We start from the raw sequence: 16428 nt of genomic DNA, 5'->3' as shown, positions 1-16428 counted from the left end.
TTGGTAGTGTGGTGACCATTGTCTTACCGTAGTCAGTAAACATTATAAGGTTCTGGTAGTGTGGTGACCATTGTCTTACTGTAGTCAGTAGTAAGTAAACATTATAAGGTTTGGTAGTGTGGTGACCATTGTCTTACTGTAGTCAGTAGTAAGTAAACATTATAAGGTTTGGTAGTGTGGTGACCATTGTCTTACCGTAGTCAGTAAACATTATAAGGTTCTGGTAGTGTGGTGACCATTGTCTTACTGTAGTCAGTAGTAAGTAAACATTATAAGGTTTGGAAGTGTGGTGACCATTGTCTTACTGTAGTCAGTAGTAATATTATAAGATTTGGTTTTGATTTGTCACTAAAAATTTCAAATCTCTATTTAATTCCAACTTTCAGGTAAGATATCTTCTTTACAAAGACAAATCAATAAAAAGAGAGAATGTTTGCTGTTATATGTTCCCGTAGTCTGTTCAATTTAGCCGCCATTGATCAAAGTGGAAAAAAGGAATTTTATTGATATTTTGGTTAATTTGAAATGCCAGTTAGAAAAGAAACGTTAATGACTATTTACTTATTTTACTTTGCTAATTACAAAGATAACCAGAAATAAAATTGACTTTAACAAAAAATGGAATGATGCTTCAATCCAACATCATCAACTATACATGTTTATCTAAAAGTCCTTGATAGTCTATGTATAACACTTGTTATCATGTACACTGAGCGCTTTGATTATGGTGGAAATATTCTATTCTAGCTGGCTATGTGAATGACGTCTCTTTGCAAGTGCCATAACGCTCACCATTCCGTCAGAAGATTTTAGCAAGTCATTCCGTTACCACAATGTTGAAATATTGATAAATATATGTATATAGAATCTTTAGTTTGATGGCATACTGTTTTAATGGAAATAATTAAGTAAGATATTCGAACATCAGTGATGAATTCTGTTGATATATCCAAATGGAAAATTACTTATTAAGTATATTTCACGAGAAATGTATCATATTAAAGCGAGAAACTGAAGTAGATATTGAGGCATTGAAATAAGATATATTACGGTAGAAGAGTATTATTAATTCCAGGTATATATCGAGGAAGAAAAGTATCATAAATCCCGGATAGATTTCACAGATAACGTGTTTAAATAGGTTACCAATAATGATAGACGGAACAATCAGTTTGTCTGTAGGTGTGCGGTGATGCAGATTTGGGCATATAAAACAGAACGTTTACCGATAAATATGGCGTTTAGTGTATTCAACATGTATAATGAATATTCATGAGGCTTATCCTTATTGTAGCGGTATTCCTGTTGTCATACAGCGACTGGTCACCTTCAACATAAATATGTTGTATTTTAAAACAACCATACACCATTGGAACCCCCGTGTTTTTCGTTATTGTGAACCATTGGTTGTTTATTTTGAGATCCTGTATTTCTATGATTGATGCCGCGGTGTGAAGACCACCAACATGACTTGAACTCCAACATGTTGCTAACTAAACCTCCACTAGCCTTTCCCACTACACCGTTTGTGACTCTTTATTAACTAACTTGCATAGGAATTCAACGGTTATTTCACTATTCTGGTACCTGAATGGCATTATTATGGTGATTTCATATTGTTTGTGACTAGTTTTATTGAGGTTGTGTGATATTTTATTGTGGATATTACCTGAAGAATAAATTATTAAATTAGGTTGGTGTTTATCTTCCATCAGTTATCAGTGCGAGTTGCACGCCCCATTAAATCTGTATGAGGTTTACAGAGGATGCTGTGTACTTGGACTGGAGTTCCCACACTGTATGACAACTAGGAATATATAGTACATGTACATAGTAATGACAATCCATTGTTAGAAAGTGCACATAACTGTTTGTTTTATTTTCAAAACAACAATTTTATAGTGAGTTAATGGATTTTTTTGTTTTATTGATATAAATGTCCGTGTGCATCGAGGGCAATCTAGTTACTCGTTGATAGTGATCATTACTATCAGTTACATGACACGTGAAGTTTTTATATAGATGTTCCTGTTTCCATACGTATGACACGGTCTGTAAGGGACCTAATGCAAATAAATTAAGGTACCTGTGTTTTAAATGACTAAATAAAAAATCTGCAGCACTTCAAATCAGAACACTTCAGCCTTATTTAGATTATAGAGGGTATATAACTGTTTCCCGTTTAATTTCATATACATTCCACAAGAATATGACAGAATATATTTTTCACGAATGCGAAGCACGAGTGAAAAATATCCATATATTCTGGTATACAAGTGAAATGTATGTGATATTTAAAAAAATAAATTTTGAAGAAAAAAGTCTTTGCGAATAGTTTGACGTTAGCCTTGTCAAGACGGACGTCATTTTGAACTGATCAAATTACATAGTAGTGACGATATATAAAGGATAGTTCATAGTTTCCCGTTTTATATCACGTATTTCACGAGTATGACAGAATATCTTTATTTTTTCACCAGTTGAAAAATACGGATATATTTTATACGAGTGAAAGATATAGGATACTCAACGGGGAACCATTCAATTTTCTTTTTCTTTTTATAAAATTTTCAACGGGAAAAAACGGAGAGGAAAACACCAGTCCAAACATTCTTAATCGATGTTCAAAAAAGGTTTGTGAATTATTAGCTCGCTTTTTAAAGTCAAATAGTCTGACGTCACACAGACAAAACCATATCTAATTTGCTTTACGATATATTCTACCATTTCATGCTGTTGTCTGGTCAGAAACGCTTACAATCCACTTTTGAATACTAAATTCGAGAAAAATCATTTGATGGAAAACCAACTTATTCAACCTACACTTCATTTGTGTCTGCACAGGCAAATTGGCGAGTTCAAATGCAGAGACTGGAAAGCGCCCTCTGGTTGGTCAAAATAAAGAAAGTGATATCTTCCCTGGACAAGTTGTAGATTTCTTATATCATCACTGTTGTGATGATACACATTACATTTTCATATCCTTTTTTGTCAAAAATGTAAAAAAAAAATATATATATATATTAAATAGATAAACTCAAAAATGTAAAAGAAAAAAAAAGAAAAAAAATGAAATATTAAATAGATAGACCCCTGTTATTTCACAAGCAATAGAGTAAAAAAAATACGTTCTATTAGATACGATTTGGTAATTATTGTGTATAACAGATAACACACTAATTACGGATTTAAATTTGTGGTTTAATGACATTATCCAGGCTGTATAACACTTGTTGGCATTCGATTTCAATATAAATGAATGATTCAGTAGATCAGAATCAATAACATTTCAGTACAGATTATGTTACGGCTATCAAACATATTCTCACACTTTATTGAAGTATATAGTAAACAGATATTATAACTCTTAAATTCAAAACAGACTCTGTTCAGACTTTAAAAAATCAGACAGAACAGCAATCATTGGTTACAATGTTGTTGTTGTTTTTTTTTAAATAAAAATCTTATACTTACCTTTGAACTTGATTATCTTACAAAACATATCTTCTAATATTTCAGTTTGATTATCCAGTTTGACTAACCTCGTCCGCAGTAGTAAATAGATATTCATCTGTATTTTATCCATCCGTGTGTTTTCCTGTCAATTAATTGTTACTTTTCATCACTTACCAATTTACTGAAAGTATCATTAGGCCGTCGTGATTCCATGATGTGTGCCTCCGCGGTCATGATCTGACTATAGTGTCCGTAGGCTGCTTGGCCGAACCGATAACAGTAATGTTTGAAATTTACACTCTTGTTTTAACGAGAGTAAATAGACAAATTTAACTACCGACAGACTGCAGTTCTAGTGTCTTGATAGTATGTATATCCCAGCATTAGAGCCATAGTGATGGAAATGAAAAGACCAAATCACTCATGTTACCGGACCAATTCATTTGTGTGACATTGAAATAATTTATCTATATACCCAAGTGAGTAGTACAGACTCTCTGGGTAGTTTGGGCTTGCAACGGAACAAAAACAAGATTTCAATTAAGTTACTTAATATAGAGTATTGCATCAGTCTTAAAGTTGGTTATTTAAACTTGAAATTCGTCAGATCAGAATAAAAGTGAAAATGTCAGAAAATGTAAGTCTTATCAGCATTTTACCTTTTTTGCGTATTTAGAACCTTCGAAACTAAATTTTTTTTGATGTTCATCTTTAATTAAAATTAAAACCTAGGGCATAAATCACTGTGATAAACACGTGCTTCGTTAATTTTTTGTCACAATATTGGGAGAAACAGAATAAATCAAAGTATACGAAAATGTAATAGCAGTTTTAGTTAGAAATGTTTTCTAAAAGACTATAACACTTGACATTGCATCCAAGATATTACGTATGATACAGTGATGTCAGCTGGTGTGGTAGGATTCTGTATCCTATTCCCTGTTACATGTAACACCTGTCCTACTTTCCTGTTATTGTATTTACCGTTTGATATTTTAATCCTCGATACTCCAGGAGATACAATCACTTTCGCTCTCTGCACCCCTAGAACGTTTTATGTATGACACCTTGTGAACAAGACGGAAGGACTAGTTTGGTCTTGTGATATGCATGAAACGGATCTCGAGGTAACATAACGGTATATTGTAATGGCTTCGATATTGGGTGTCTCTGTTTTGTAATCTTCAAAAGGAAGCCTGTGATTGGTCTTTTTTCCTGGAAACAATCAAATTACTTCGCTAGAACCTTCAATTTTAGCACGACATGTTCCAGGGGTGCAGAGAGCGAATGTGATCGTAACCCTTCGGGTATCGAGGGTGGATATTTTTGACCTGTTCGATAGGGAAGTGACTGGTGGGTGTATCACCCTTGTCCTAATATTTGTAACACCGGTACGTCATTGTTGTGTTTGATCATTTATCGTTTGACAGCCATTTGGATGAGTAAATCTATTATCATAAAGATGTATTTGCCCCCCCCCCCCCCCCAAAAAAAAAAAAAAAAAAAAATGTGCCCTTTTGAATAATTTAAGAAATATCTAAATTTACGCCTTCGATTTGAAATCCTTCATATATTGGTTTGAACCAGTAAATGTCATTTTGTCTGTGACAAACAAATAAGCTATACATGTTCACGACATGAACTGTTCTTGTCAATCATCGGTGTTATTTTACAAGGACCTTGGACAAAATATAAAAAATGAAGTATTTATGTTGTACGTGTATTATGTGAAGGCCGTTGCTGTTAACCTCACAGACTGAGGAAACATAAAGTATCTAAACCATCCACAATGCGGTAAATAGAACACAGGATTTACCATCAATATTTTGATAAATTGATTTAATACACAATTTATTTACATTTTGATCTGACAATATTACAAAAAAAAGTTATAAAGAATTACTGAGTAAAGTATAAACACGTAAATCACACCGTATAACATACAGAAACGTTTTTTGATTTGTCATCAGATTTATCAATAAATTACTGTGACTTGCACCGATATTTTTGTACATCAACACAGTTCACATCAAGTCACGTGACATGGCAAAGTTGTCCATTTATGATGAAATTCTCTGATATTTGAATTGCACTGATATAAAAGTTCCCAATTCACTGCTTCTTTTAGAAACCAATGTCATGTGACAAAATATCCCGAGACAAGGGACTTTTTTAAGTAAAAGTATCTGAATAATCTTGTTTCTTGGAACCAACGTTGTATGGAATGACCAAATGTAGCACCATCGTGGAACGTAGCACAATATGCTGGGGATAAGTAACACAGTCAAAATAAACAACATCAAAAGCGGGGGTAGGCACCGACAGTCCTTTTGGTATTAGATGCCAAAATCTGTCTTAACGTCGGCTCCTGAAACAAACAAGTTGATGTCTGTGTTTGTGACTACACAAACTTGCGTCAGTTAACACAAACTCTTTCTGAACGTCCAAACCAAGAACAAATAGGTGTCTGCCTGCCTGTGTGTGTAATACAACGCAAGGTCTACCGAGACAGTACACCGCCATGACACGGAGCGTCATGGCCCATTAGGTCCCCGGATGCACATGTTTGCTATAAAGTTCAATATCATACGTGTTTACAACATACATGTGGTTCCGGAATTTAGTGGTCATACAGGTGGTACCGGATGGTGCAAGCGGTGGTGGTGGTCGAGTGGTGGAGGTGCACAGAGGTAGTGAGGTGGAATTGGCTCGTTTTTCACTAGTGGCATCGATGTGAGATTCGAGCGCATATCCTCGATGAGTTTAGCAGACATATCGATATCTCCCCTGTATTCGTGTGGCATCATCATCGGTGGATTGCCACACATTTGCTGGTGGTGATGGTGATGGTGGTGGTGCTGCGGTGTTTGGTGGTGGCCATGGTGGTGATGGTGGTGCATGTTATGCTTCATTCCGTCATCCATCAGGTCTCTGTAGAATACACACAAAAAATAATTTATAATTCATATCACATGTACATGTAAAATACAAACACGGAAATGGTAAATTGTTATAGAATACAATCGTGTCGGATAATGATGTTTATATAACTCCTGTCCTGTTGGACAATGACGTATACAGAACTACTGTCCTGTCGGACAATGACGTATACAGAACTACTGTCCTGTTGGACAATGACGTATACAGAACTGCTGTACTATTGGACAATGACGTATACAGAACTAGTGTACTGCTCTGTTGGACAATGACGTATACAGAACTACTCTCCTGCTCTGTTGGACAATGACGTATACAGAACTACTGTCCTGTCAGCCAATGACGTATACAGAACTACTGTCCTGTTGGACAATGACGTATACAGAAGTAGTGTACTGTTTGACAATGACGTATACAGAACTAGTGTACTGTTGGACAATGACGTATACAGAACTACTGTCCTGTCAGCCAATGACGTATACAGAACTACTGTCCTGTCGGACAATGACGTATACAGAACTACTGTCCTGTTCTGTCGGCCAATGACGTATACAGAACTACTGTCCCGTCGGACAATGACGTATACAGAACTACTGTCCTGTATGACAATGACGTTTACAAAACTAGTGTACTGTTGGACAATGACGTATACAGAACTACTGTACTGTTAGACAATGACGTATACAGAACTACTGTACTGTCGGACAATGACGTATACAGAACTAGTGTACTGTTGGACAATGACGTATACAGAACTACTGTCCTGTCGGACAATGACGTATACAGAACTAGTGTACTGTTGGACAATGACGTATACAGAACTACTGTCCTATAGAAATTGTATATACAACGCGTTGATATAACAACAGCGCCCTCAAGGTACGGTGAGAGCAAGTACATGTCGAACATTTTTACGTGTCGTGGGCGTTTTAGTATATTGTCATTGCGATTGTGAGAGAGATGACATGTCAGCCGTGGTCAGGGATATTTATTTATTCTACGTTGGTTAAAGAAAAAGAACATGTCGGCCGTGTACATACCTTCTTATCTGCCCTAAGTGGGTTAAAGAGAAGGAACACATGTCGGCCGTGTTCAAAGCTGTTTACCTATTCAAGGTTGGTTTGAAAGGGAACATGTCGGCCGTTTGTCGGGGAATTTTGACACATAAGGCATACATGGAGGTGTTGTTTGCAGGCAGGAGGTACATATAAGGCATGTGAGGAGGTGTTGATTGAAAAGAGGAGTTACACATAAGGCATGCATTGGGGTGTTGTTTGTAGACAGAGAGGGGGCTCATATTAAGCACGTTTGGTGGTGTTGATTGTAAAGGGAAGGTACACAAAATGGCACTCTCGGTGGTGTTTGTAGAGAGAGAGGGCTCATATTAAGCACTCATGGCGGTGGTGTTTGTAGAGGGAAGGTGCACATAAGGCACGCTTGGAAATGTTGTTTGTTGAAGGAGGGTACACATACGGCACGCTTGGTGGTGTTGTTTGTAGAGGGAGGGTACACATACGGCACGCTTGAAAATGTTGTTTGTAGAGGGAGGGTACACATAAGGCACGCTTGGTGGTGTTGTTTGTAGAGGGAGGGTACACATAAGACACACTTTGGGTTGTTGTTTGTAGAGGGAGGGTACACATAAGGCACGCTTGGTGGTGTTATTTGTAGAGAGGAGGTATATATAAGGCACGCTTGGTGGTGTTTTTTGTAGAGAGGAGGTACATATAAGGCACGCTTTGAGGTGTTTTTTGTAGAGAGGAGGTACATATAAGGCACGCTTGGTGGTGTTTTTTGTAGAGAGGAGGTACACATAAGGCACGCTTTGAGGTGTTTTTTGTAGAGAGGAGGTACATATAAGGCACACTTGGTGGTGTTTTTTGTAGAGAGGAGGTACACATAAGGCACGCTTGGAGATGTTGTTTGTAGAGGGAGGGTACACAGGAGGCACGCTTGGAGATGTTGTTTGTAGAGGGAGGGTACACAGAAGGCACGCTTGGAGATGTTGTTTGTAGAGGGAGGGTACACATAAGGCACGCTTGGTGGTGTTTTGTTTTGTAGAGAAGAGGTACATATAAGGCACGCTTTGAGGTGTTTTTTGTAGAGAGGAGGTACATATAAGGCACGCTTGGTGGTGTTTTTTGTAGAGAGGAGGTACACATAAGGCACGCTTTGAGGTGTTTTTTGTAGAGAGGAGGTACATATAAGGCACGCTTGGTGGTGTTTTTTGTAGAGAGGAGGTACATATAAGGCACGTTTGGAGATGTTTTTTGTAGAGGGAGGGTACACATAAGGCACGCTTGGTGGTGTTTTTTGTAGAGAGGAGGTACATATAAGGCACGCTTTGAGGTGTTTTTTGTAGAGAGGAGGTACACATAAGGCACGCTTTGAGGTGTTTTTTGTAGAGAGGAGGTACACATAAGGCACGCTTGGTGGTGTTTTTGTAGAGAGGAGGTACATATAAGGCACGCTTGGTGGTGTTTTTGTAGAGAGGAGGTACACATAAAGCACGCTTGGTGGTGTTTTTTGTAGAGAGGAGGAACATATAAGGCACGCTTGGTGGTGTTTTTTTTTTGTAGAGAGGAGGCACATATAAGGCACGCTTTGAGGTGTTTTTTGTAGAGAGGAGGTACATATAAGGCACGCTTGGTGGTGTTTTTTGTAGAGAGGAGGTACATATAAGGCACGCTTTGAGGTTGTTATTTGAAGAGAGACAACGTAGGCCACGCTCGGGAATTTTCTCACGGTATTACACAAATTGCTGTAAGGGAAATTCTTAAGCACTGTACAAATAATTACGTCAGTTGGCAATTGGGGCGAAGTCAAATTGTAACGAAAATATGGAAACAATCACTTCAAACGGGAATTAAACAATGACAAATTGTGCTTAATGGGGTCGTGGCGAAGAGGTGTGTGTGAGGCCAGACTCGCGTGTGACGATGCTGATGAGCGGGACAACGTGTGAGGAGGTCCGCCACTCTAGTGGCAAGGCCGTCAACTAACACAATGATTACGCTAATTATAACACACTGGGCATCCTGAAAAATGGTGAATATCTTCCTGTTTGTCTGCTCTCGGATTCGCTGGTCCCTGATGGGATGTGAGGGGCTACAAGGGGTTAGGGGGACCGAAAGGGCCTACGAGTAGGCGTGTGTTCTTTAAACGAGGTCCACCGGACAAGAGCAATTGTAGCGGCGAGAGAATGAGGAAACGAGAATCGATTGAATGGGGCTACGTTGTGTAGGCTTGCGAACCCTCTCAAAACACTTCAATGGCATTTTCTTATATAAATCTCGCAACAACATCCTGTAGACTATGTTTTGAAGTTGAATATGAAACAATACATTCAAGCGGGTCTGGCTGTCGTGACATATAAATAGTTCGGTGGGGTAATTCAGTAAAACCCTGGCTTTTTGATGGCTATATTTGTACACTGACTCTTGCTAAATTACTTGCCTTGCAGAATCTGCATAATTCGACTTACCGTTTACCATAGGCATGCTTACTATCATTTTACATGGTACTTTCAGTTCAAATATATCGAGCGTCTCACAATTAAACTCTTTTACAAATACTGCATCATTTTAATCAAAGTTGGTGTTCATTTATTACGTTCGATATCTACCTGTTTCCAATTTCACTGTTGAATTTTCGCTGTATTTGGTGTCATAGACCAAGTTTTATTTCACATTTGTCAGATTCCTACTTGTTTGTTATCAAGAGAAACACAGAAATAGAACAAGGAAAACGATGACATGAACATCTTCAAAACTTAACAATAAGTTTGATCTATTCTAAACAAACTGCATGATTCATTAGTATTCAGCGAAAAATTTGTCTGTTTGAGCACCTCTGTATATGTGATACGTTCACAATGAGAACATGTTTTATGTATTAGATAGTTTTGATAAAGACTAGCAAGAATGATATTTTTCATTAATTTCTCCGGGTTGTTATTAAATTTCTTAAAACACGAAAACATTTAATAACAAAATCATTGTAATAACAGTCAAACAATATTAACAATTCTAGATTCGATAGACGATAACTGTGAGGTACATTTATAAATGTGTATCACAACCTCTGGGAAACCATCTACAGTATCAAGTGTATACCTGTCTCTCAGGGTATCAGCACAGTGTAATAGTGTTATGTAATAGGTGATTTAAAAGATAAGGTGGCCACACTAAGCAAGGTGATAAGCCAGAAGCTTGTTCAGAACCAAAAATACGTGACAGCCACACTTAGTAAGGTGATGAGCAAGGAGCTTGTTCAGAACCAAAAATACGTGAAAGCAACACTAAGTAAGGTGATGATGAGCCAGGAGCTTGTTCAGAACCGAAAATAAGTGAACGCTATATTAAATAAGATAATGAGTCAGGAGCTTGTTCAGAACCCAAAATACGTGAAAGCCACACTTAGTAAGGTGATGAGCCAGGAGCTTGTTAAGAACCGAAAATAAGTGAAAGCCACACTTAGTAAGGTGATGATGAGTCAGGAGCTTGTTCAGAACCAAAAATACGTGAAAGCCACACTTAGTAAGGTGATGAGTCAGGAGCTTGTTCAGAACCGAAAATACGTGAAAGCCACACTTAGTAAGGTGATGAGTCAGGAGCTTGTTCATAACCAAAAATACGTGAAAGCCACACTTAGTAAGGTGATGATGAGTCAGGAGCTTGTTCAGAACCGAAAATACGTGAAAGCCACACTTAGTAATGTGATGAGTCAGGAGCTTGTTCATAACCAAAAATACGTGAAAGCCACACTTAGTAAGGTGATGATGAGCCAGGAGCTTGTTCAGAACCAAAAATACGTGAAAGCCACACTTAGTAAGGTGATGAGTCAGGAGCTTGTTCAGAACCCAAAATACGTGAAAGCCACACTTAGTAAGGTGATGATGAGCCAGGAGCTTGTTCAGAACCAAAAATACGTGAAAGCCACACTTAGTAAGGTGATGAGTCAGGAGCTTGTTCAGAACCGAAAATACGTGAAAGCCACACTTAGTAAGGTGATGATGAGCCAGGAGCTTGTTCAGAACCGAAAATACGTGAAAGCCACACTTAGTAAGGTGATGAGTCAGGAGCTTGTTCAGAACCGAAAATACGTGAAAGCCACACTTAGTAAGGTGATGATGAGTCAGGAGCTTGTTCAGAACCAAAAATACGTGAAAGCCACACTTAGTAAGGTGATGAGTCAGGAGCTTGTTCAGAACCCAAAATACGTGAAAGCCACACTTAGTAAGGTGATGATGAGTCAGGAGCTTGTTCAGAACCAAAAATACGTGAAAGCCACACTTAGTAAGGTGATGAGCCAGGAGCTTGTTCAGAACCGAAAATACGTGAAAGCCACACTTAGTAAGGTGATGAGTCAGGAGCTTGTTCAGAACCAAAAATACGTGAAAGCCACACTTAGTAAGGTGATGATGAGCCAGGAGCTTGTTAAGAACCGAAAATACGTGAAAGCCACACTTAGTAAGGTGATGAGTCAGGAGCTTGTTCAGAACCGAAAATACGTGAAAGCCACACTTAGTAAGGTGATGATGAGTCAGGAGCTTGTTCAGAACCAAAAATACGTGAAAGCCACACTTAGTAAGGTGATGAGTCAGGAGCTTGTTCAGAACCGAAAATACGTGAAAGCCACACTTAGTAAGGTGATGATGAGTCAGGAGCTTGTTCAGAACCAAAAATACGTGAAAGCCACACTTAGTAAGGTGATGAGCCAGGAGCTTGTTCAGAACCGAAAATACGTGAAAGCCACACTTAGTAAGGTGATGATGAGCCAGGAGCTTGTTCAGAACCCAAAATACGTGAACGCCACACTTAGTAAGGTGATGATGAGCCAGGAGCTTGTTCAGAACCGAAAATACGTGAAAGCCACACTTAGTAAGGTGATGATGAGCCAGGAGCTTGTTCAGAACCAAAAATACGTGAAAGCCACACTTAGTAAGGTGATGAGTCAGGAGCTTGTTCAGAACTAAAAATACGTGAAAGCCACACTTAGTAAGGTGATGATGAGCCAGGAGCTTGTTCAGAACCGAAAATACGTGAAAGCCACACTTAGTAAGGTGATGATGAGTCAGGAGCTTGTTCAGAACCGAAAATAGGTGAAAGTCACACGAAGTAAGCGACGAACAGGGGTAAATTCCAATATATTGTAAAACTACAGAGGATATTTCTAATTGTATTTCAAATCATTTTCTATCCAAGTTTCAGGATGTCATAACGACTTGCATTGTATCGTGCATTTGTTTTCATAATGCAGGGCCTTTAATGGATATTTATATAAAAAAAAATAACCATAATGCAGGGCCTTGAATGGATACTTATATCAAATACCTAACCATAATGCAGGGCCTTGAATGGATACTTATATCAAATACCTAACCATAATGCAGGGCCTTGAATGGATACTTATATCAAATAACTAACCATAATGCAGGTAATGCAGGGCCTTGAATGGATACTTATATCAAATAACTAACCATAATGCAGGGCCTTGAATGGATACTTATATCAAATACCTAACCATAATGCAGGGCCTTGAATGGATACTTATATCAAATACCTAACCATAATGCAGGGCCTTGAATGGATACTTATATCAAATAACTAACCATAATGCAGGGCCTTGAATGGATACTTATATCAAATACCTAACCATAATGCAGGGCCTTGAATGGATACTTATATCAAATACCTAACCATAATGCAGGGCCTTGAATGGATACTTATATCAAATACCTAACCATAATGCAGGGCCTTGAATGGATACTTATATCAAATACCTAACCATAATGCAGGGCCTTGAATGGATACTTATATCAAATACCTAACCATAATGCAGGGCCTTGAATGGATACTTATATCAAATACCTAACCATAATGCAGGGCCTTGAATGGATACTTATATCAAATAACTAACCATAAACTACATGCAATAAAGCACGATACCGACCACAAGCCCACAAGATTAAATGTTTTAGATATTTTTTTTCAAACATTTTAGAAATAATTTTCAATAGGCAGACATGAAATGATTGAACAATATTTGATGCAAAGGAGGGATTACCATGAAGTTAAGTAGAAATATAGGCATGTGTGTATTCATTTTACTGGAACGTAGGATACCCCATTTGTCTTGATTTTAAATTCAATAGATGTTTAAAGATGGAATAGACACTATATCAAACTACTATTGTTCACATTGTAAATTTTAATACTTATTTATAGAATTAACACGGTTCTGAAATACCAAAATATAATTAATTTTGATACAGAATTCATAGTTTTTGCAGCAATGATAAAACTACATTGATGAAAGCAATCTGCCAGAATTTATTTGTCTTTTTTTTCTTAATTAAGATACAAATGATTCCACGGAGTTTTCCCCTACACCTACACGAAATTAATTTTTAGGAAAAGTTTTTAAATTTGAAATTCTACAAGCAACCAAACCTTGTAACTATTTTTCCCTATGTCATCATTTGGTCATTTCATTTGTGGAACATAATTGCATTCAAAATAATAAATTCATTGAAAAATAAATTTTAATATCAAAAGCCTCACGTTTTTGTCAATTTATTAAAATTGATATAAGCCTCTCTAGGTTATTTTGATGATTATCATTAACATGGTGAAGGATTTGTTTTCTGTCTTTTTCCCAATGGCCCATAAGTTGCTTTTCTCTGTCGTCATTGACAGTTAATGTATCTTTTTTCAATATCATATTTATTATCTTTTGGCATTTCTATAAATATTTATTTTGTACCGATTGCATACCAATTTTCCTATCAATATTCTAATATCATGTTTTATAATTCATCTTTTCTATACAAATAGAAGTTCCTTTTCCAAGTTATTGCAATTTTAATTGCATGGCAGGTATATGTTTAATAACACTAAGTATTCAAGCGTCAGAATATTCACATATACGTAACTATATTTACGTGAATGTTTTCGTTTCTTTTGGTTGCTTTTTGCTGTTTTTGTTGCTATGAATAGATGTCACATGAAAGAAATTATTTATTTTTGTATATACCAACACATATCAAAGCGATAAAAGTCATTCCATGGCAAGCCTTTATTTTACATAAAGAAGAGTAGTCATAATTGTATATGCCTATAAACTAAACACGATCCTATCAGTTTGTTGTCAAAATATTGAACAATTATTGTTTATTTGTAATTTGGTTAAATGGTGAATTCCCTGATATTATATTCTTTGATTTTTCTATGTTGTTATTTCGTAATAAAGTACTTAAACACATTTGATATATCAGATTTTAAAATAAAATACTGTTTTCATATTATATTTTTTAGTTATTTATTGTTTTATTACTTAAAAAAGATGATTCGGCGAAAATACTACTTTGCCAAATAAAAGAAAATCAATGGATGCATATATGTTTTGGGGATGTTAATTGATTAACACTTAACAAGTGTTGGAAATTATACTCCGAAAGCTCTCATTGGAAATGTACAGATCAGTAAAAATAGGAAATACATACTTTGTATAGTTGATGTATTCTAATTTTAAAACAGTGAAGACCTTTAAAGACAAACTGACAACAACATTTACAGGAACAATGTCATTTAAAAAAAATAACAATTCCCATCAATTTCTTGGTAAAATATCAAAATACAAATGTTTTGCCAATTGTTAATTGTAATTGTTTCAGAGGTAATAATGAATTCGACACTTTACACAAAAAGATTATAACACCATTGTTCCTATACTCTTACAACACTGATAAGTGAAAGTAGCACACAGAAAAAGGCTGATGTAAGCGATAAACATGCCCACAAAGGCTGATGTAAGCGATAAACGAGTCCACAAATACTGACGTAAGCGATATTTAAGGAACACCTTACCTTCTCATTTCCTCGAACACGAGTGGTCTACAGAAAAGAGAGAAGTATGTAATCAACAAGGCAGAATCGGAAACAAAACACTAGGCGATGTTAACAAATCTAGAACATGTAAAATATCGGAAATGTTAACAAAAATTGCAAATGCAAACCATAATTAGTTATGACGTATACAATCCTACTCAACAATACCATGAGTACGGGTAGTTCTGTATTCCAACTTTACCCGTGAAGAACCAATAAATAGTCTGCTCCAAACTTTTTATTTATATGCTGCGTACAGCTGAGCCAATGTCACTCTGTACAGCTATATTCATCCTGATGTCATACTTTCAGATTCTATTTGGTATTAAAGTATGTTCCAAAAGATAGCACACGTTTGCCTCAGAATCAGTGATGTTGACAATTATGTCAGTGTATCATATACTAGATAGTTGGATATGGATATGACTACAGATCCTAATATCGGTAGCATTTCTGTATTCCACCTCAATCTGGTGATGAACTTTGTTGCAAAAATCATAGAAATTCACTTCAGATGTTTTAACTTTTGAAAATTACCAGTCTGACAGTCTCATTATGATGTAATCTATGCTGGAAACGATTTATAGATATGTATTACTAATACTACCGGGAAGGTCAAGCGCTTGTATCTGTTTCTAGTGTGTATTTGATACTAAACACTTGAACGATTGTTCGGGTAGTGGTCATCACTTGTGATTCAGGTGTTCACAAGACTTCCTCTTCCTCTATCCTTATCTGCTGTCCACTCATTCGTAGTGTAATACGACTATTATCTAATATATTCGCGGAAGTGGTGAATGGCTACAGAAACGAGGAAGACAGACAAGATAACTGATGGGAGATCCCCACACTTACATAACTACTTGTATTTTATGATTTGCTATACCGTGAGTTATCTATTTATTAAGCACGGTATCAAATAAACACAAAATCCCGCTTTTCTACATTTTGAGTTAGATTGATTTGTACCGGAAGACGCTATACACTTTAGTGTGTTTTTGTAGATTACTTAAATATGTCCTCTATGAAACAATGCAATTACACCACACACAAAAATAGTCGGGTTTTCAAGACAAAAGCCAATTTGACAGAATATAAAACAGAAACAGAAAAATGGGTTAGTGTGATAATATATTCTGCTGGA

At 36.7% G+C, this 16428-nt stretch overlaps 1 protein-coding gene across 2 annotated transcripts in view; it reads right to left on the bottom strand.

The window, feature by feature from the left end:
• Window positions 1-5321: 5321 nt before the first annotated feature.
• LOC132547789 (protein sine oculis-like) overlaps window positions 5322-16428 on the bottom strand; it is a 35781-nt gene continuing 24674 nt past the window's right edge. The window contains exons 2-3 of one of the 2 annotated variants that reach the window (XM_060211593.1): window positions 15264-15290; window positions 5322-6387 (exon numbers count right to left, since the gene is read on the bottom strand). In XM_060211593.1, the coding sequence (XP_060067576.1) occupies window positions 6084-6387; window positions 15264-15290 (331 nt within the window). In that variant the 3' untranslated portion in view covers window positions 5322-6083. The remainder of the gene's footprint in view (window positions 6388-15263; window positions 15291-16428) is intronic. The other variant, XM_060211594.1, reaches the window with a different exon arrangement.

This window comes from Ylistrum balloti, unplaced genomic scaffold, assembly GCF_031769215.1.
Source record: "Ylistrum balloti isolate Yb309-2 unplaced genomic scaffold, AGI_CSIRO_Ybal_v1 Utg369978, whole genome shotgun sequence".
NCBI lineage: Eukaryota > Metazoa > Mollusca > Bivalvia > Pectinida > Pectinidae > Ylistrum > Ylistrum balloti.
This window is presented reverse-complemented; position numbering and strand designations above follow the sequence as displayed.